Source organism: Hippocampus guttulatus, chromosome 15 (genome assembly GCF_054856545.1).
Source record: "Hippocampus guttulatus isolate MCC_2025c chromosome 15, RoL_Hgut_1.0, whole genome shotgun sequence".
Classification (NCBI taxonomy): Eukaryota; Metazoa; Chordata; class Actinopteri; order Syngnathiformes; family Syngnathidae; genus Hippocampus; species Hippocampus guttulatus.
In genome coordinates this window covers 16,152,364-16,171,973 of record NC_141275.1, presented here as the reverse complement: position 1 = coordinate 16,171,973, position 19,610 = coordinate 16,152,364, and the positions used below count along the sequence as shown (strand labels likewise).

Below are 19,610 nucleotides of genomic sequence, written 5' to 3'. Positions count from 1 at the left end.
TGATTTTTTTTCGCCCACGTTTATTTTCATGACTTGTCACTGTTTGACAACAATCAACAGGTGAGGAGTCCCGGCAAAAAGGGAAAGCTCCAAGTTGTCGGGAAGGCGCTCCTTCTGCTCGACTCGGTTTGGCGTGGGAAAGGGCGCCCCTAGTGGTCGGCGTACAAAGCCCCACCTCCCATCTTTTGCTTGCATAGAAAAGAACCACGGACAACGACCAGAGGAATCGAGAAATTTAACTCATCCGAGTAAAGTGCACTCAAAAATTTAAGTAAGGCAAAGACTATTCATGCCGCCACAGGATTCTGCTCGAATAAACACTCGCTCTTTCTCGCTCTCTCATGTACATTTAGTCCGACACTCACTGCCATGCGCACTCCTTGTCATGCATTCTGTTGAGCAAACGACTACGGGGATTCAAATGATTTGAACGAGCGCATTGCTCTTCAGCCTTTGTTAGCATTTCAGCTAACACTTGTTGCACTTGGAATCGAACCGATTCTGTGGCCGGCGCCGTGGCTTCCTCCGTACCCATCCACTCATCTGTGCTACTTTTGCATTTCCGTACACAAAAAAAAAAAAAAAAACGTGCTGCGGGTGCAAGACGAGACCGCAGTGCTCGGTGGAAACTGAGCACGACAAACCGCCACCGCATCCTCGAGGCTCCCGTTGAAGGTCGACCCGCTTCGAGGGGCGGGATCAAAGTTCAGGCCACGCTCTCGTCTTCCTGCTCCGCCACGCCACCGGCGCCCGGACAGGTCGGGCCCTCTTCGTCCTCTTCTGCCTCCTCCGATAGCGGGTACATTTTTCTGGAGAGTTCCGGGGGCCCGGCCTGGCGGGCGTCACGCCATCGGCGGTGGCCGCCCCCGAGGGGATGTCGCTCGCAGAATGCGGTCAAGTCGCCGGCGCCATTGGGGAGCCCGTTCGGGGCTTCGGGGGTCCACGGCATGCGCCGGAGGAGGGAGGCGGCCATCTTGAAGCGGTTGGCTTTGCTCTTGGCCGCCGCACCGGCGGCCATCTTGAAGGGGGCCGACTCGGCCGGGCCGCGGGCGCCGCGCTGCAAGCTCGGTCGCCCCGCCTTCATCATGCCCATCACCTCGTAGCGGAAGCTGGAGATGTCCTGCTTCAGCTCCTGTCGCGACACACACGCTCAATTCCAGCTCACAGGTGATTCCTTTTCAGGCTTTTCTGTGGCCGTCACACTCTGTCGATGTCTATTTTTTAAGTTTTTTTTTTTGGGCATACTACAGTGTGTCCTTCAAATCTGGCTACAGGGTTTAAAAAGAAAAAAAAAAAAGGCTTTTGCGTAGCACGCCGCTTACACTTTGTCACAGAATGACACTTGTCATTGCGAACGCTCCTGAAAACGATGCGCGGGGGGGGGGGGGCCCACCTTAAAGTTGTCTTCCGTCAGGCCTTCCTCCGTCTTGGCGTCTCGGATCATGGCGGCCACGTAGCGCTTCACCAGGTTCCGCAGCACCTCCTGCGCGCACGTGTCCGACCGAGAGGCCATCAGCACCTCGTCAACGCGCCGCCCGTCTCCGCGGAGACGTCACGGCCCGTTAAGCGGTAGAGAAATGGCGAGCGGCAAAGAAAAAGAGAAAGAAGATGCCCCCCCCCCCCCACAGAGGCGCACAAATAGAACTCTACACCCCACCGAGTGGCGCTATGACTCATCACTGACGTCTTCCGGCAGCAGATGGAAAGGCACCGATATAGACGCACGCATGCAGACAGACCAAAGGGGGCGGAGCTTACCTGGTACTGATGATTTATCCTCAGGTTCTCCGCAGCTCGCCTCTGCGCGAGGGAGACAAACACACGTGCTCTTTACACGACGGCAAGAGCGCCGGTCCTTGAGACTGGACAGCCTCCGCCTTAAAGCTCCGACACCCGACTTTGAAATCCAAAGCCTGCTCGGAAACCCTCCCGACTGTTTCCGAACCAAGCGGTGGGAATCTTTCTTCCGAGCCAACAACAACAACAAGCCCGAAGAAAGCGGCGAGTCCCCGAGTGGCTCCCTCACCCCGAGCGTGCCGACGGTGTCGCGTCGGGCGCGGCCGTCGCCCCGGCACGCTCGCGCCCTCAGCCAGCGGACCAGGTACCAGACGGACTTGGGGCTGGGGACCACGTTGAAGGGCGGCGGCAGGGTGGCCCCCTCCTCAAAGTAGCTCATCCACAGCTTGGTGCGGGCAAACTTCCACTCGATGTCGGCGTGGTCCTGAGCGGAAGGGACGGGCGCCGGCGGGTTCAGCGCCGCGGCCCCGCGCGAGGCTTCGGCGCTTGCTCACCGCAATGTGCTGGTAGGAGTTGTTCATCATGGCGATGAGCATGTTGAGCAGCACCACCAGCGAGATGATGTTGTACGTGCCGAACATGGTGGCGCCCACGAACTCGGTGAACTGGTGGTCGGCGTCCACGTTGGTCACGTACAAGCTGATCAGGCCGAAGATGGACCAGAACAGCGACTGCAGGGTCTCGAACAGCCTGCGCGACAGGTTGGAGGAGGGGACCTGAGATTCGGAGGCGATGAAATCCGCAGGTGATTCGATACTTTGAGGGAACGAGAAGACAAAAAACGTGGGAGCTTCTCGCTTAGCGAGGTTCTAATCGGGGATCGTGACATTGACAGACGCGACATCTACGACGAGATCGAGCGATCGGGTTGAGTTTTTCACGTCCCGAGATGATGAGGCGATTGGGCGGGATGACACCCAGGCAGCCCGAGACTCGGGACTCACGTGGAGAAAGCGTTGTTCTGCTCCACGCAGCGGATGCCCTTACACTTGGCCCTCTCATCCGAGGCTTTGGTTTCGTAGTAGAAGTACAGCTGGTTCAGCCCGTTGGCGAAAGCCAGCAAAACCTGTGCACGCGGGGAGGGGAGGGGAGGGGAGGGGGGGGTAAGCGATTTCGCAACTCAAAGCGTCTCCCTCGTCTCGCGACCCGTGCGGCGGGGCTACCAGGCAGTAGATGAAGAGGAACTTGAGGATGTCCAGCAGCATGCGGCCCAGGGAGATCTGCAGCGGTCCCAGGTGGGAGTTGGCCGTGAAGAGCGAGATGAGACGCAGGGAGCTGAAGATGTTGGCGATGGCGAACACCGCCTCGGCCACCAGAGTCGGGTGCCACATCTCCCACTGGTTCCTCGGCTTGCTGCCGCCGTACTGCAACGACGGGGGCAGACGAGACGCGGACCGACGACGGGTGAGCGCGACGCGGGTGGACCGGAGTCCGCCGGAGAGCCGCGCCGGCCGCTACCTTGGCGTAGGCCACCATTTTCAGGGAGATGGTGGCCAGGTACAGGGAGTTCATGACAAAGTCCATCAGGTTCCACCAGTCGTGCACGTAGTCCTGGAAACCTCCGTCCCACATCTGCTTGACCTCGGCCCAGATGAAGCCTGCGAACACGCGACGCGAGGTCGGACGCGAGCTTGCCGGCCGCTTGACGTGATCCGAGGGGTCTCGTTCGGACAGGTTGCGCCGGGGACGAGGATCCCGTGTGGGATTCCGACACCGTAAGGCAGGGGTGGGCAATTATTTTTTGCATAGGGCCACATGAGAACCAGAAAATATGACGGAGGGCCGGATCAAAAGGGTGAACTAAATTCAACATAATATTAATTGGATTTCTTTTTTTTCGTTTTTCAGACTTTAAGAGTACATTATATTATTCGTATCGAACGGGATTTGCTTGACTCGGCGCTACTGCGGGCTTCCGTATCGTCTCCCCCTTCCTCCCTGTGCTCTGCAACTTCAAGTAACTGTGCCACCTGGCGTTGAAATGTCTGTCATTACATAAGTCCAAATGAAATGAATGCAGTCCTTGACATCGAACCTTAATCGTGTACCGACCTTCGGCGGGCCGGATTAAAAAGACCAACGGGCCGGATTTGGCCCGCGGGCCGTAGTTTGCCGGCCTCTGCCGTAAGGGGATGACGCGGCACGGCGCGAGGTCATGAGGCGGCCCCGACCTCCCCGCCGACTCACCCAGCACCCAGGGCAGGATCATCCACTCCACGGTGGTGGGCGCCGGACCCTGGCGGTCCTGCTCGGTGGTGACGACGTGCTGCGACGCGAGCAGCAGCAGGAAGAGGAAGGTGAGGTAGGAGGCCGTGTGGCAGATGAACTTGATGAAGGGCTTGCGGATGAACAGCCCGTAGCGGCTCTTGGGGGCCGCCAGGTAGCACAGGGCGAACGCCGGGTACAGCAGCCCGATGAAGACGCACGTCAGGAACTTGCCGGCCCAGTGGCGCCGCCTCCAGCCCGGGAACTCGTCGTACCAGCGCGACGCCAACAGCTGCTGGCAGTTGGGCTGCGCTACAAACTGAAAACGGCAAAGATCAGGACGACGTGACCTTCGCCGACCCCAACGGGGCTGGAGAGGAGCGGCACGGCCCGCGGTGCCGCCGGACCGGTCGCGCCCGAGCAACCCTTTTTTTGCCGCGGATCTGCTGAAAACGGCTTGCGGTTTACTGCCACCTCCAGGACTGGAGTGGAATAGGAGGGCTCGGCACGATCAGATTTTTCTCCACTTTTGGGGTTCTGTCTTTTTTTTCCGGGCACATGTGCGGTCGCAGTTCAGGGGCGGGGCCAGATGGTGCGGATCCGGCCGTGGTGATAAAAACCAGATCTCTCCAGGCCGGCGCCGGCGCCGGCGCCATTTTTTAAATCAAAGACGGCCACGTTTGAGATGGCGCGGGTCTCGGCGGCGGTCCGCTCCCGACCGCTTTGAGGTGGCGCACGGCTGCGATCGACGCACACAAAAACACACGCGATGTGACGACGTCGAGTCGCAAGATCAGAGCCGCGAAGCGTCGACCCGCATTGTCGGGTGCCAACTCTGCAGCCCGGTTACCATGGCAACAAGGGCTCCTAAATTGAGTGCGCGTGCGTGCGTGCGAGCGGCGGTGGAGTGACTCACATTTGGAGATGTAAAAAAATGTCACAAAAGTCGAGAAGAAAAGTGAAAAGCAAAGCCTCAAACGTCTGCGGGTGTGAAACACGGCCGCCGTCGAGTCAGAGACGATTTTGATGAAATGGAGCCGTACGGCGGCGGCGGCTTTGTTCTACGAGGGGGAGGACATCGAAAAGTAGGACGACCTGGTCCGGATCTTTTGAGCGCACGAGGTGATCCAGTTGCAACGCGGGAGATTACAAGAGCGGGCGGTCAACTCATTCACCGGGGCGGACGTTTTAATTCGTCGGCTCCAGTCCGGCCTTCCCGTGGCCGACTTCAAAGAGGAAATGAGCAGTCGGCGTGCAATTTCTCTCGCTTTCCTCGCAGAAGTCACCAAAGCAGACAAACAGGAAAAATGAATGCTTCCTCTGCGCTCGGGTTCACTTTTTTCCCCGAACGTGCTTCAAAACCAACGGAGCGCGGCTCCCCCGGGGGGTGGGGCGGGGGGGGCCGTTCCGCCGAAACGGACGGCGGTGGAATTAGAAGCGGAACCTCAGAAGAAAAGAGAAGCCGAAGATGCTTGCGATTAGTCCGCGCGCAGGGTGTGACGGAAGCGGCGAACGATGAGATGAGCGTTAAAAGCGCAGATGATCTTCCGCCGGCTCGCCCGGGGGGGGCTCGCTGGGATTCACTTTCATTTGCCGCTTTTGCTTCTACTGGACTCACTGTGCGCTGACTTGCCGTTTCGTGTCCCGTCCGGACCAGCGATCTTCACTCCAAGCGCGTGACGCCATTTGGAGTGTGAACACTTTTGACGACGGACCGCCGCCTTCTCGGAACCTCGACTCGCTCAACGCGACGGATGCCTCGCACTTAGCCGACATTTGAGTGTTTTCCAGAAGGTCATAAAGCATCTCCTCGGGACTCAGCTTGACATTTTTCTTCCGGCCGGGCCCCGAGTGTTGCACGGGGAGGGGGGGGGGGGCTATGAGAGCTCGTAGCATCGACGGGATGCGGCCTGAGAAAGGAGCCCCAAAGGGGTTTCGTTTCCCGCTCGGGGAGTCCCAATTGATTTGCTGTCGAGCAAAGAGGCCAAAACACGCAACCCGGAAGGGCGCGGAGGGCTGCCAAAATCACGACGATGACGTGATGAGGAACTGAGGCGATGCGGCGATGTCATGGGGTTGCGAGCGCACGCATTTGCGGGGGCGACCCGCGAGTTTAGCGGGGGGGGGGGGGGGGGCATGACGACGCCGGCAAGAGAGGGGAGAAGGTGACGACGTCACGGGTTAAGCGGGCGCCGGCGCGACAAGGTTACGAGACGACGGGCCGATGACGTCGGGGGGGGGGGGGGGGGGTCGTGTCCCACGGTAGCGTGCAAGCCAACGACGAGGACGACTCGACGAGGTTGCGAACGCGAGCCGGCGTGACGGCTACCTCTTTTTGGCGGTACTTGATGGCCAACTTGAGTCGGGCCAGGTCTCCGTTGCCCTCCTCCTCCAGGAGGTTGACGTCATCTCGGTAGTTGAGGATCATCTCCAGTTCTCGGGAGCTTCTGGTCTGGTCCAGCAGGTCTTTGGCAAACTCCTTACACTGCCGAGACAGCTCCTCGTATTCCGATTTGAACTCGTTCTCCACCTGCAAGCAGGCGGCGCGGCGCCCGGGACGTGCCGGTTGAAGCCCCTTTGGACAAAAGTAGCGCTTTTGCTGACCTTGCTGAGCTCCTGCAGCTCCCAGCTGAGCCTGAAGGCGGTGAGGAAGGGGTCCTCGCTGGACAGCGCGATGAGCGACGGGCTGGACAGCGCCTTGTAGATGTTGAGGCGCGAGCGCGAGTGCCGCAGGCTGTCCACGTCCGAGCTGGACACGCACTCCACGCAGTTGCAGCGGACCTGATGCGCGCGCGCACACACACACACACACACACCGGTGCTCAACTTGGCAGTGAATGATGAGCCCTCCCCGGAGCTCCTCCTACTTTATGGACCTTCCAATAGGCCAATTGCTGACAATTAGCTACAACAGCGATGTCTCGGGGGGGGGGGGGGGGGCGCCCCCACCTCGTGCGGCTGCGGCATGGACACGCCCTTCTGCACCAGGAGCTTGACGATCTCGTAGTTGTTGGTGTGCGCCGCCAGGATGATGGGCGTGATGTCCGGCGTGAAGTCCGAGAACTGCTTGTCCAATAGGATGGGAGGGACCTGGCGGGGGCGCAACGCGACGCCTCGTTAGCAACGCGGGCGGCCTTCGCGAGGGGGAGGCGCTGCAGAATTTTAGGGAGTCGTCTGGATTCAGCCACGCCCGAAAAGGAAAATCGCCAGCGGGCTTTCCTTTCTTTTTGTCCGTTTCGGAAACCTCCTTCCAAGCTCCGCCCCCCTGAAGCGGGGGTCCCGCGGAAATGGCTCACCTGCACGCCGCCGCTGGGCTTCTTGTGGTTGAGCAGCAGCTCGACGGCGCCCACCACCTCCTTGCGGATGGCGTGCAGCAGGGCGTCGCCCACGTAAACGCCGAAGCTCAGCAGCAGCTCGATGATCTCCAGGTTCTCGTTCTCGATGGCGATGAGCAGCGCCGTGCGGCCCAGCGGGTCGATGCAGTCGATGTTGATCTTGAAGTAGATCTCGGCCTCCTGCCAGGCAGAAAGCCAAAGTTTCGTCGCGGGGAGAAAGAATATGCGCCTTTGAGTCTGCCCGTCTCCGTCTTTCCGACGCTCGTCGACGGCGTTATCAAGTTTGTTAGCGTGACGCTAAACGGACTTTTTTCAATGTTCTTTTTTTTCCCACGTCGTACAGCTTCGGGACTGCTTTTGGTTTCTGAGCTACGGTCACTTCCACGGATGTCTTTTTTTTTTTTTTTTTAATTGGTCAAACGACACCTCATACCTTGAAAAACTCCTTTCACTCTTACCATAAATGTATCACTGCGCTTGTGTGTAAATTTTCGGTACCTAAGGATTTATTCAGAACGTTCTTTGGGTCCTGCGGCGTCGCCCAGTGTGGCTCACCTGCAGGGCCTGCTTGACGCTAGCATAGTCGCCCTTCTCCACGGCGCCCAGGTAGGCCTTCTCCAACGCCGACAGCTCCGACTCGGCCCGCACGATCCTCAGGGGGATGCGGTCGCGGTACGACGAGCTGTCCGAGTGCCGGTAGTACAGCTGGGACATGGCCCCGCCTCACGCTAACGGACGCTAACGGGCGCCGCCGGGCATGAGGGCGTCGTCCTGAAGCCAGAAGGGGACACAAATTTTAAAAATCTTTGATCGACAGCGCTGCGATTGGCTCGCAACCGGTCGAGGGCGGACCCGGCCGCTTGCCCGGAGGCGGCTGGGATAGGCTACGGCACGCCCCGCCGCCCTTGTGAGGACGAGCGGATCGGAAGATGGATGATTGACAGCGTTAGCGGTTGCCTAGCAACAGCAGCCCTGTGTGCACCGAAAAGAAACTGGAAACTGGAAAATAAGCAAAAAGTTCCTCAAACTGTCCAAAAGAAGAGTAAAGCGCCCCCCCCCCCCCCACCCCCATGAGTCACCTGGTACAGTGCAGGCGCGGAACAAATTTCCAAAATAAAGAATCAAACTGAGACAATGCTCAAGTCTCATGTGTTGGACGCTTGCAGTAAGAAGCCATCGACATGAAGGCTAAGTGCCGTAATCCTTTTTGGTTCGGTCTCCACGAAGCTAATTACAATTAGCGACGCTAGTAACGACATTAGCCGAAGCCGCCGGCGGCCCCGGGGCCAGAGCTGATTGACAGGCAGGGCCAACCTTGTCCGAAAGTAAACACCATTAGCTTGCTAAATTGATTGACAGCGCCCGAGGTTGCCTGGCGACCGCAGCTGTGAAACCGAGATGCTTCCAGCACTTGTTTTGTTTTGTTTTTGCCCTCCTCGGTGGCAAAGCGTCCTAACAAGGAAACGTCTCCGAGGGCGACAAAGTGAGCAATAAAGTCAAGTCATTAATGCAGCGCGGGCACCTTAAAAGGCAACGAAAGCGTCACAGTCTTGTTTCGGTGAGGCCGCCAGTATTTGAAACGGGTTCCGTCTCCATGCAAAAGGATCTTTGCCAAAACGCAATCAATCCATTTTTGGATTATTGTCAGCAGAATGGCGTTTATCGACACGATCGGATTTGGCGTTGTTGTTCCAGGAACCAACCAAACCCGACAGCTGAGCAACCGTTTAGTTGTCGAGTTGGCATAGGTGTAAAATCCACCAAAGTTGCAGCTCTCCGGGGATGAAATAAGACTTAAAACAAGCCGTTTGATCCAGATTGGAACATGAATGGACAATGTAAACGGTACCGTGCATTCCAATTGAACATCGATGAGCTTTTCTCCCATAGCATAATCACACGAATGTACTTCTGGGACGCACGCACGCACACTCGCAGATGCACGCACGCGGGCACGTGTATGTGTAATGAAGCCGCATATGAGCGCAGCATCTGCATCGTTTCATCCTGCAGCCCCCCCATCCGTCCCTTTGGTATCGAGGGCTAGTGCGGAAAAAATAATAACGACACTTTACTGGGCTCGGAGTGGGATTATACCAACACACACTGCAGTGCTTGGGGGAAGACACGCAAGAACTAAAAACGCTAATTAGCATTGGTCAAAGTTACACCGTGCATGTCTCTGTGCGTGCATGTGCACGTGTGTCACATGGTCCGTGCACATTTTTTTTTTTTGAGGCACATGGCACCGGGAGTGCAAATTCTCTATAATCATGACAGCGAGAAAAAGGAGAGGCGAGGGTGATGAGAAGGAGAAGGAGGAAGGGGAAAAAAAGAGCACCCACCTTAGTGATGTTGCACATGGGAACTTCGTGCCGGCAGCAATTCAGCCGGTCGCTTTTTTTGAATGCTCTCCACAGGGGGACGTTTTTGATGCGGGATCCCTCACGCCCACACGTCCCTCCACCTCCTCCTCCTCCTTTTCATCGTTATCATGTCCGTCGTCCTCATGCCCGCGACACTTGGTAGCGAGTCGCAAGGCCAGCGGAACGCCGCGCTCGATCGCAACTCGCTCGCAGACGACTTTGGATCGGGAGCGCTGGAGAGACGCAGTGAAATGAAGAAAGACACAGAGAGAGAGAGAGACGCAGTCCCCTCACCGCAGTTCAAAGTGCGCCTGTCGCCCGCGTGCGCGCGCCCGCCCGCTTGCGGCCACCTGTTGGCAGGAAGAAGAAGACGAAGATGATGATGATGTTGATGGAAAAAGGAGCACAAGAAGAATGAGGAGGCTGAAAAAGTCCAAGCGTGGGGGAAATCTCCTCGTTTTTCCATCCAAAATCGACGGAAATGAAATGGGCGGGTTTTCGCCAAAGGGGGATCAGAAAAAGCAAACATTTTTTAATCAAGAAAAATATGCAACGCCATGAAAAGAGAGCGAGAAGAAACAAACTGGTTTATGAGGTCTGTACGGTGATGTATTCGTTTGTTGGATGTGCCCATTTAAGGGGCGGGGCCTTGTGAAGCGACATCATTATCGGGAATCGGATCGGTTGACTAGCCTGTGCCGTTCCGCGTTTCAAAAAAAAAAACTGAAACGTTTTTTGTCTTGGAATTGAGTACTGCAACTGTTTTGTTTCTTTTACGATCTCTTTGGTTTTTATTTCTGTCATTGTGGTCTTCAACTTTGATGTCTCACTCTGCTAATTTAGAAACCTGCCTTGGGACTATGGCTGAAAACTAGCATTCATGCTAAGTGCGGCGCATTTACGCCGTTTATTCATGTGCACTGTCCCGACAAAATAAATGAATGAATGCAGAAAGGTGGAAATGACATGAACAAGTGACCCTCAGCAAAAAAAAAAAAAAAAAATTCTGCCTCTGCGTCCTGTCCCGATCAACCGGCGACGGCGAATGTCTCGCTCATTTGCCGTCGCCAATTCATTTTGGCGCCGCCTTCGCTGTCCGCCTGGCCCGTTTACAATCCGCAGGCCAGGCCTGAGGAGGAGAGTGTTTGTGTGGGAGGAATGTAGGTCAGGATGGAAGGTCTCTTCTCGATAAACACTGCGAGATCAGCGCTTGTTGGAGGGTTTGCTGCCTTTTCGTGGCAAATTGTCAAACTTTGCTGACAAGCTCCGCCCACACTGAGCAGTTACAGTACAAGGAGGGTGAGTCGAGTCAAATGGATCCCAGAGACTTTCTTGGGGGGGGGGGGGGGGGGCAGCCTTGACCTACTGAACAACACAGGACCGAGCATCGATCCCTGCGGGACACCGGAGATGACACTCCAATCCTCAAAGGCCACATTGCCATGAATTTCACGGTATGGCCTCCGAGCAGAGGAATCATTTCTAAACCAGCACGGTGCCAAGCCATTAAGACCGGTCCACATTCCCAAGCGGGTCTCGCAGGACATGACCATCCCCGGAATCAAAGGTGACGTCATGAGGTCAAGTGTCCATAGCTCGCTAAAAGATCTTTAGCCACTTTCGCGAGGGCCGTCTCAGTCGAGTGAGCCACACTCAATCCGGCGTAAAAATCGATGCAAATGCTGGCTGGAGGCTTTTTGGAGTAGGCCACAAAACGGTGATCGAGTCAAAAAAAAAAAAACAAGCGTGCGATTTCAGTGAGTCTCAAGGGGCCCTGAACACAAATGCCACGGTACGCTTTTAACGCCCGGCAGATGCGACTCCAAAAGCCGGGTCGTCGTCTCCGTTGCGGACCCGACCCCAATCCATCTACGCTGATGCCTTTCGATGCAGACAGTCATTCGGGATGACCCGTCAGTGCATCACGATGAGAAACCGCTAAAACTCATACACGCCAAGATCAATCAGGGGGCGCCGTCGGAGTGGGTAAAAGGGACAAAATGAATCATGCGGCAAAGAGTCATTTGTGAAGAGTGCGGCCCTGGCGGCTGTTGGCAGTGAATCACGCGCATGATAATCAATAGCCAATTATGGTCAGCTCGGGTATCAATAAACGGAAGGAGCCGACCAGAAGCGTTGCCTGAGCTGGCTTTCTCGTGGGAGCTATTTGCAGCACGCCAGTCGGTGTGCGTGTGGTGGGAGAAGAAAAACAAAACAAAACATGATCGATTCTAAAAATAGCCCGGCAGCTAATTCTTCTGCCGTAAAAGGCGAATGATGGTGGCCGACATTGAAACAAGATCCCCATCAGGTAGACACGTCATCAGCGCAACGCTGCCGCTTGTCCCGCTTTTAATGGCCGAGGCGTCTCCCGAGTGCCTCTCAAAGTTGACCTCCAATGAAAGCGGCGCGACTTCCGCGGAAAGGAGGCGGGGGTCGGCCATTTTCCAGGGAAAAGGCACTCAAACAACCAAGTATTTCTGCTGCCGAGTCCAGGGCCGGATCTACTCTGTGAGATAGAGGGCTGCTGCCCCCCTCTCTACCCCCTCCCCCCCAAAAAAATCCTCAACTATTTGCCTTAACGCCTTTGAACAGAAAGCTGATGAAATGAACTCCACGACACAAATAATGTGCAATCGCTCTCTCGACTTGAGCCTCTTTCAAAATGTTCAAGTGGCCCCTTCATCCTTCCATTTTTCTCTCGACGGCCCTTGGACGAAAATGTTTGGACCCCTCTGCTTTACATGGTTCTAGGGGGAATCCAGATACCGAAAACGAGAAGTCAACGTGAGCAGCAGCGAGCAGCGACAAGTATCAGTCAAAAAGGGTAGCAGCGGGACTCCAACACAAGCCGGCAAAAGTTTACACAAGATTGCCTGCCTCAAAAGTACCTCAACTTGCGTATCAAAGTGCCGGTCTTTTCTTTTAAGGTGTGCGTGTGCGTGTGTGGGTGGAAGGGGTGGGGGGTCTTATCAGAGTCCTGCATACTAAGCGCCGCAGGTAGAAGCCACTTGTGTTGAAAGAATCCAAAGCTTGCGCTCTGACCCGGCCAGGGTCCTCCATCGCCATGGCAACACTCGTCCCCTGGCTTCGGGAACTCATTACCGCAATCTCGGCCCCCGCCGCCCCACCAAGTTCCAGCACCATGAACCTCCTGACGAGGCAACGTTGTGAATATATAACAAGATCTTTTTACTTCCGCGCTTCAGACCGGCAATAGCGGCGTATGATCCGGCTGAGAAACGACGGGCAAATTCCAATCGGTCGGCCGCTGTCCTTGACCGACGCGACGGAGCCGGCCGACGCGACCGTGAGCAACGGTGAGCGCGCGTCCGCCCGGCCTTTTCGATCTCTTTCCAGGTGCATAAAAGGACGAGATGGCTGGGCGAGTGGTCGCCCTGACAACCACCCGAGGAGGACACGTGCCCGGGATGGCGCTGCGCTGCGCTAACCGTCTGAAATCGGCGGCGTCCTACGAATGACGTGATGACCAACAGGTGTGCCGTTGTAGAAGGAGCCCCCACTACGGTACAGAACCAAAGGCCCCAATGTTGAATTTGAGGTCTCTCTGAATTGCGCGGCTCTCATCCCTTGCAAATGTCGACGTGTGGATAGATTGGCTTCGGTTTCAGTGGCAGACGGTTAAACGGAGCATCAAATGGGATTTTTTTGCAAATGCGCAGCAAAAAAAAAAAAATAATAAAAAAAAATCTGAAAGTATTAAAGTGCCAGCGTCCTCATCGCCGCCTCACCGAGCTGACCTTTCCGTCGTTTTACTTTTTATTAAATGCCAAGCGAGCCCTCATTCTTGTTTTTGGTCTTTTTTCCTTTTTTCTTCCTCAGATCATGTTGACGGTTCACGGCAGCACACTAAGTTGCATGCGCAGCTTGATGAAAAGTAGCACCAGCTCAGGTTATTGAGCTCATGACCGAAGGAACAAGAACATGAGTTTTCTCTCCGCAAGGTGCCCCCCCCCTCCACCCCCCACTTACAGAGGTGACGAGCTGGCTCATCTCAAATACAAAGCGTCATCCGTTTTGCATTTATATTGCACTTAATTGAACGGTGTTTGTTTGTTTTTTTCCTTCTTCTTTCTGCCTACATTCTTGCTGCTGGAGGCTGTAAATTTCCCCAGTGTGGGACAAATAAAGGATATCTTATCTTATCTTATCTTAAGAATAAAGAAACGGTTTGTTGTGGGGACTGGCTGGGAGTTCTTTTGGCCCGGTGTTAAGCTATGGAAGACTACTCTCTTGCGTTAGCGCGCGGCTCCCCAGATGTTTGGAGCGCTTTTTCAAACAATAACAACCTCGAGGGTCGCGCTGCTGGAAATCAAGTTTGGAAAGTCACCGCTTGGTTGCACGCTACTGTACACGCGGTACAGTAGCGTGAAAAGTTAGCATTTGTTGTTATTAGACTTTTTTTCTCCTGCGGATCGTCGGAATTGCAACTGAAGGGTGTGACGAAGCAATCGCGTCAATATGAGCGCAAATCCCACGCACATGCTTGATGGCAGTGTGCGTTTGTATGCGCAACAATTACACACACACTTTCGCATTAGCACTGATTACAGCATCCGGGACAAAAGTGAGATTTTTAGCCGACTGCAGCAGCTTTTGCTATGCTAATGAGTTCTTTTCATTGAGTGCCAGTGCCGTCGCCGCCATTTTTAGCATCCTCAACGGCCCCCAGGCAGGATGAAGGCCAAGCCTTTCATCTTTTGTGCTTTTATCCCCCCCATTTGTTTGTGGTCTTTGGATAGCGCGATGGTCGTTTCAGGGCCAAAGCCTGCAGAAATGTGCAAAAGCGTCCGCATTGCAACTCAAAGTCATCAATGTCTGTCAGCCGCCTCCCTTTTCGCTTTCGTCCACACTGCCGACAAAGCAGCTTCTGCACAGTTTAGGCTGCGGTGCCAAGGAGCCGATTGGATTCGCACGAATGCCAGCGTGCTTGCATATAGCGGAGTAGATACCACTTCTTTCAATACATCATTTGATTTCAAGAAGTGTTTTATTTGACATTTACAAAATGCAACAAATGTTTTGATACTGGATTTGTCGTTGAGAGTTTTGGGTTTAGGAGTCGGGAGTCTAAAACTGGGTTTCAAACTACTGTTAGGGTTTAACAGTAGGGTTTTAAAATTAGGGTTAGGGTTTCAGAGCGAGGTTTCAAACTTGGGTTGAGGTTTCAAGTGAGTTTTTCAAACTAGGGTTAGTTTCAAAGTAGGATTTCAAGTTGGGGTTTGAAACCAAAGTTAGGGTTTCAAAGTAGGAGCTCAAATTGGGGCTTTAAACTAGAGTTTGGGTTTCAAAGTAGGGGTTTCAAGTAGGTTTCAAAAGAGGGTGCGATACCGGAGTTCGGGTTTCAAGGCAGCACCTTGCGCATCTATTGATGGCAAGCTATCTGCCGCCCCCTCTCGCCTCACACGAGAATTGTTCTTGTTTGTATAGTTCACTCGCCGTATCCAATTTTCCACATAATAATCATCTAGAAAAAGTTCTATTTTCTTTTAGATGTTGAGAAACTGGCAGATACCACACATCCATCGTTTATATTTCAAATCTCGTTTTATCACCTCCACCTTTTGTCAACTGCGGTCGTATAATAACGTCCGGCTTTTGCTGTACCTGGTTGGTCAATTTTGGTCACGTGACAATGTTGGTTCAGCACGACCTGAAGCTCGCGGAAGTACTCGTACGGTTCCGTGGCGATCCTTTCAAAGCTAGGCAACTTTCTGCTTGTATGTGGATTTTTTTAAATTGGTTGATGATTTTGATCATATTAAGTGAGCTAAGTAGCCGATTGAAATTTGTTCAAATTAATTCTCAGTTTAAAAGTTCGAGTGTGAGAGGGGGACAGCAAAACTGCGCTTTTATTTTGAAGACCCTCATCGTAACAGTGTTTTCTCCAAACGTGGGTCGTGTTCTGCAGAACGAGCGAGTTTACCCAGTTTCTGTCAAATTGCAAATTTCTACCGCACCCAAATGTTTTCGGCACATTTGCAAGCTTCCCTCGAGCGTGTGAGGTAGCGAAGGCAGCGCGATGTTAACGTGGCGCAGCGTGCGTGCGAACGTGCGGGTTCTGCTCACCTTCACACAGGTCGCGCCGTGTGGACTCGTTCCGTTCCGCCGAAGCTTCAGCATCGGGACGCCGCTGCGGAATGACTTTTTTAAAGGTTGGGGCACCGTCGCAAGTTGACATAGATGGAAGCAAATAAGCAAAAAGTGATCAGTACGTTCATGAGTGTGAAAGCGCATCTCCGAACCATTCATTAACAGACTCTGGACTTTGACCTTAAAACCAAGTATTGCTCAAAATGTGTCTGTTTTACCTGGGAGATCTGGAGGCCAAGTTGGCCGCCGCGAGGAGGAAGGTGGCGGACGCCGCGCCGGGCAGCGCCTGGAGCCCGCTGGAGATCAACCCCAACCTCCCTCCGGAGAGGACCGACATCGTGATCGTGGGGGGCGGCGTGGTGGGCTGGTCGGTGGCCTACTGGCTCAAGAAGAAGGAGGGCATCCGCGGGGGGCTCAAAGTCGTCGTTGTCGAGAAGGACATGACGGTGAGTGCAAGTTGGATGTCCAAAGTCGGTCCTCGGGGGGGGCCGCCGTCCTGCCCGCGTTCCTTCCGGCTCTCCCGGGAGCAACGAACCTGATTCGCCAGGAACGTTCTCAAGCTGCTTCAGAGCTGGCTGACGAGCTGATCATCCGAATCAGGTGCGCTGCAGCCGGGAGGGCCGAAAAACAGGCGGGACGGCGGCCCTCCAGGCCTGGAGCTGGACATCCCTGTCGTACAACCTCCCCAAATTGGAAGACTTTCTTCATGACACTTGCGTATTTTTTGTGATCAAAACGGACTCGATAACACACGCTTTGAGACATTTTTTCCTTATTTGTTTGTTTTTTTGCCCCCAAAAAAATATTGACACATCGGGTGGCATCATTGACACAAAAGTGCCGCATCCCGTGTTGTCTTTGCGCCAAGGAACTCGGTTGACGTGAGTTGAGGAGCATTACCGACACAAAAGGAGCGAGCTTCGTTTTGACTTGGGCCATGTTTTCAAAGATAGATGCGTTTAATTATCAAAATACATTTGAATTTCTGGTGTGGTTTTCAAAGACTCGCGTCAAAAAAAAAAATACATTCAAAGTAACGACGACGATAGTGACGGTCAATTCTAAAAATGCCGACCTTGAAATAACGAAAGCAGCACTTACCGTTTGTCGCACTCCGGCGTCAGTACTCGCAGGCGTCGTCGGTGTTGTCGGCCGGGGGCATCCGCCAGCAGTTTTCCCTGCCGGAGAACATCCGCCTGTCGCTGGCCTCCGCCGACTTCCTGAGGAACATCAACGTAGGTCGGCATCCCGGCGGCCAACGCGGCCGCTTCACGAGTCTAGCGAGCAAGTAAAAGGGAGTCCCGTTCCGCAGGAGCACTTGGGCGTGCCGAACGAGGACGCCGTGGACGTGCACTTCAACCACGCGGGCTACATGTTCCTGGCCAGCCACAAGGGGGCGCACGTCTTGGAGGAGAACTACAAGACGCAGAAGTAGGCTCGCCTCGCCTTCTGCGGTCGAACGTCGAGCCCCGTTTTTTTTTTTTTTTTTCACCCGCTTGTCTTTGGCAAGGGCTGCCGGGGCGCAAGTGTCGCTTCTGTCGCCGACGCAACTCCGAGAGAAGTTTCCCTGGATGAACACGCGAGATGTGGCGCTTGCCTCGTATGGTGAGTACGCCCGTCGTCAAAAGCGTTTCTTTGAAAACGCCCGGTGGTCACGCGTTCGATTCCTTTTCCGATCGTCAACTATCTTTTAAATGTCCGTCAAGCGTCGGAGAGAATTGCCCGGTCCTAACTGCGCGCTGGCGTGTGTGCGTTGAGGTGTGGAGAACGAGGGCTGGTTGGACCCGTGGTCTTTGCTCAACGCCTTCAGGAGGAAGGCCCTCTCCATGGGCGTCGTCCAGTGTTGCGGAGAAGTCACCGGTGGCCGAACGCTCGCCGCAACACGTGAAACGAGCCGCGACGCGGGTGTCTCGGTGTCAACGTGGTGTCTCTTCCCCCAGGTTTCAAATTTACCTCCAACGAGGCCACGACCGAGGACGGCGAGCGTTTGGAGCTGCGCCGGATCAAATCGGTTCAAGTGAGCGCCAACGAAACAAACAAACGCATTCGAGCGCAAGATTCTCCCGCACGTTGACAAACCTTCTGCGCGCTCGCTCAAAAACGTCGCGCGTCTCCTCGCGAACGCCGCGCGACCCGTCAGGTGCGGATGCCTCGCAGTTTGGAGTACCAGCCGGTGGAGTGCGCCGTGGTGGTCAACGCGGCCGGGGCCTTCTCGACCGAGGTGGCCCGCATGCTGGGAGTGGGGCTCGGACCCCCCGACACGCTGGCGGGAATCCCGCTCCCCGTGGAACCGAGGAAAAGGTGACAAGAAGGAGAAAAAAAAAAAAGAAAAAAGTAAATTGTGTGCGATGTGGTCGACGGTGCATTTTGGGAGTTGTCTGACCGCGTTTCAGGTTCGTCTACGTGTTCCATTGTCCTGAGGGGCCCGGACTGGACGCGCCCTTCCTCATCGACCACTCGGGCGTTTACTTCAGGAGGGAGGGGCTCGGAGGCAACTACATCGCCGGCAAGTCGCCCGACGAGGTTTGGACAACTTACGCAATTCGTTCCTAGTCAAAGTTTTGCACTTGGGCCGGAAGGTCATTCGGAAGTTTGAAATCAAATCAGCCCGCGGCAGCGGTTTCGCCACGTCGATTGTAAGAGGTCGCGCAAAAAAGGGCCAAAGAACTCGGGCAGTCCGCCATTTGGCTTGGAAGCAGCCATCGCGAACAAGTTCTTCACTCGCTGATCACTTACCGATCGGCAAGAAAGTGGGAGGAGAGGGTGCGAAGGAGCCGAGCGTAATCAAAGCGCGGCTCTGTGTGGCGTCAGGGAGAGGAGCCGGATGTCGCCGATCTCCAAGTGGACCACCAGTTCTTCCAGGACCAAATTTGGCCCGTACTGGCCCATCGCGTTCCCGCTTTTGAGAAACTGAAGGTAAGCCGCGGTTGGCGAAAAAAGCCGCCGCCGAAATGCGAGGCGCTGATTTGCCTTTGCCCGCTTCTGGGCCAGGTGAGGAGCGCGTGGGCGGGCTACTACGACTACAACACGTTGGACCAGAACGGCATCGTGGGCGCGCACCCGCTGGTCAGCAACATGTACTTGGCCACGGGCTTCAGCGGCCACGGCCTGCAGCACTCGCCCGCCGTGGGCCGCGCCGTCGCCGAGCTCATCCTGGACGGGGGCTTCGCCACGCTGGACCTCAGCCGCCTCGGCTTCCGCCGCATCGCCGAACGCGAGCCCCTCTTGGAGAGCAACGTTATCTAGTCGCCGCAGATCCCGCGGTAGGATGTGAGCGCCGCGGGCAGACAAAATATTTCCTGCTCTTCCCACGTGCCTCTCATCTCATTTGATGCAACAAAATCAGTGCTGGAATTGTTGATCGTTCAAATATTTGACAGGGGGGGGGGGGGAGCCCTAATGAACCCCAAAAACAAATTTCGAGGAAAGAGATCCGATTTTATGATCGGCTTGCCAGTATTGGAAAGCTCAACCTACGCGAAGTAGTCAAGACTGGCAAGTTGTCTGCTGACGACGGTAAAGCGCATCCAAGTCGGCACCGTTTGTTGCTCCCCAACTTTTTTAGACGGAAACGGAACGAGTCATACTTCCCTATGTCGGAACGCTCTCCTGGCAGTTTGGAGGTGACACGCTTGCCGCTCGACGGGGTAGCGGGGCCAATAAAATCGGCAGCGATGCTGAGCTAAGTATTGTTCATATGATTTTCGAAATGAGTCACAGCTGACCTAATGGCGCTGACGTTTGAAAACAAGCTAAAAGCCACGCAGAATAAAGCTTTGGCCAAAGAGTGTTT

At 55.0% G+C, this 19,610-nt stretch overlaps 2 protein-coding genes across 7 annotated transcripts; one reads left to right on the top strand and one right to left on the bottom strand.

The window, feature by feature from the left end:
- On the bottom strand, window positions 1-16,107 carry LOC147194229 (short transient receptor potential channel 4-like). Of its 4 annotated transcripts, XM_086130911.1 has the most exons (18): window positions 16,036-16,103; window positions 15,794-15,868; window positions 9,998-10,053; window positions 9,683-9,936; window positions 7,893-8,108; window positions 7,299-7,517; window positions 6,952-7,092; window positions 6,607-6,783; window positions 6,332-6,532; window positions 3,985-4,321; window positions 3,256-3,395; window positions 2,961-3,161; window positions 2,742-2,863; window positions 2,292-2,487; window positions 2,027-2,221; window positions 1,759-1,800; window positions 1,394-1,483; window positions 1-1,132 (listed from the first exon to the last, which is right to left on the bottom strand). In XM_086130911.1, exons 5-18 carry the CDS (start codon window positions 8,049-8,051, stop codon window positions 707-709), a joined length of 2,646 nt encoding a protein of 881 aa, XP_085987037.1. In that variant the 5' UTR covers window positions 8,052-8,108; window positions 9,683-9,936; window positions 9,998-10,053; window positions 15,794-15,868; window positions 16,036-16,103; the 3' UTR covers window positions 1-706. The 4 variants fall into 4 exon arrangements, with proteins under 4 accessions (XP_085987037.1, XP_085987038.1, XP_085987036.1 ...); XM_086130912.1 differs by lacking the exon at window positions 9,998-10,053 and having other exon boundaries at window positions 16,036-16,107; XM_086130910.1 differs by having other exon boundaries at window positions 9,683-10,053.
- foxred1 (FAD-dependent oxidoreductase domain containing 1) lies at window positions 15,397-19,604 on the top strand. 3 transcript variants are annotated; one of them, XM_086130918.1, is made up of 11 exons: window positions 15,397-15,879; window positions 16,043-16,263; window positions 16,942-17,056; window positions 17,130-17,248; window positions 17,328-17,422; window positions 17,524-17,677; window positions 17,758-17,834; window positions 17,958-18,118; window positions 18,211-18,340; window positions 18,629-18,733; window positions 18,809-18,956. In XM_086130918.1, exons 1-10 carry the CDS (start codon window positions 15,747-15,749, stop codon window positions 18,729-18,731), a joined length of 1,308 nt encoding a protein of 435 aa, XP_085987044.1. In that variant the 5' UTR covers window positions 15,397-15,746; the 3' UTR covers window positions 18,732-18,733; window positions 18,809-18,956. The 3 variants fall into 3 exon arrangements, with proteins under 3 accessions (XP_085987044.1, XP_085987043.1, XP_085987042.1); XM_086130916.1 differs by having other exon boundaries at window positions 15,403-15,879; window positions 16,942-17,052; window positions 17,576-17,677; window positions 18,809-19,604; XM_086130917.1 differs by lacking the exon at window positions 16,942-17,056 and having other exon boundaries at window positions 15,401-15,879; window positions 17,576-17,677; window positions 18,809-19,604.
- The last annotated feature ends 6 nt before the right edge of the window (window positions 19,605-19,610 follow it).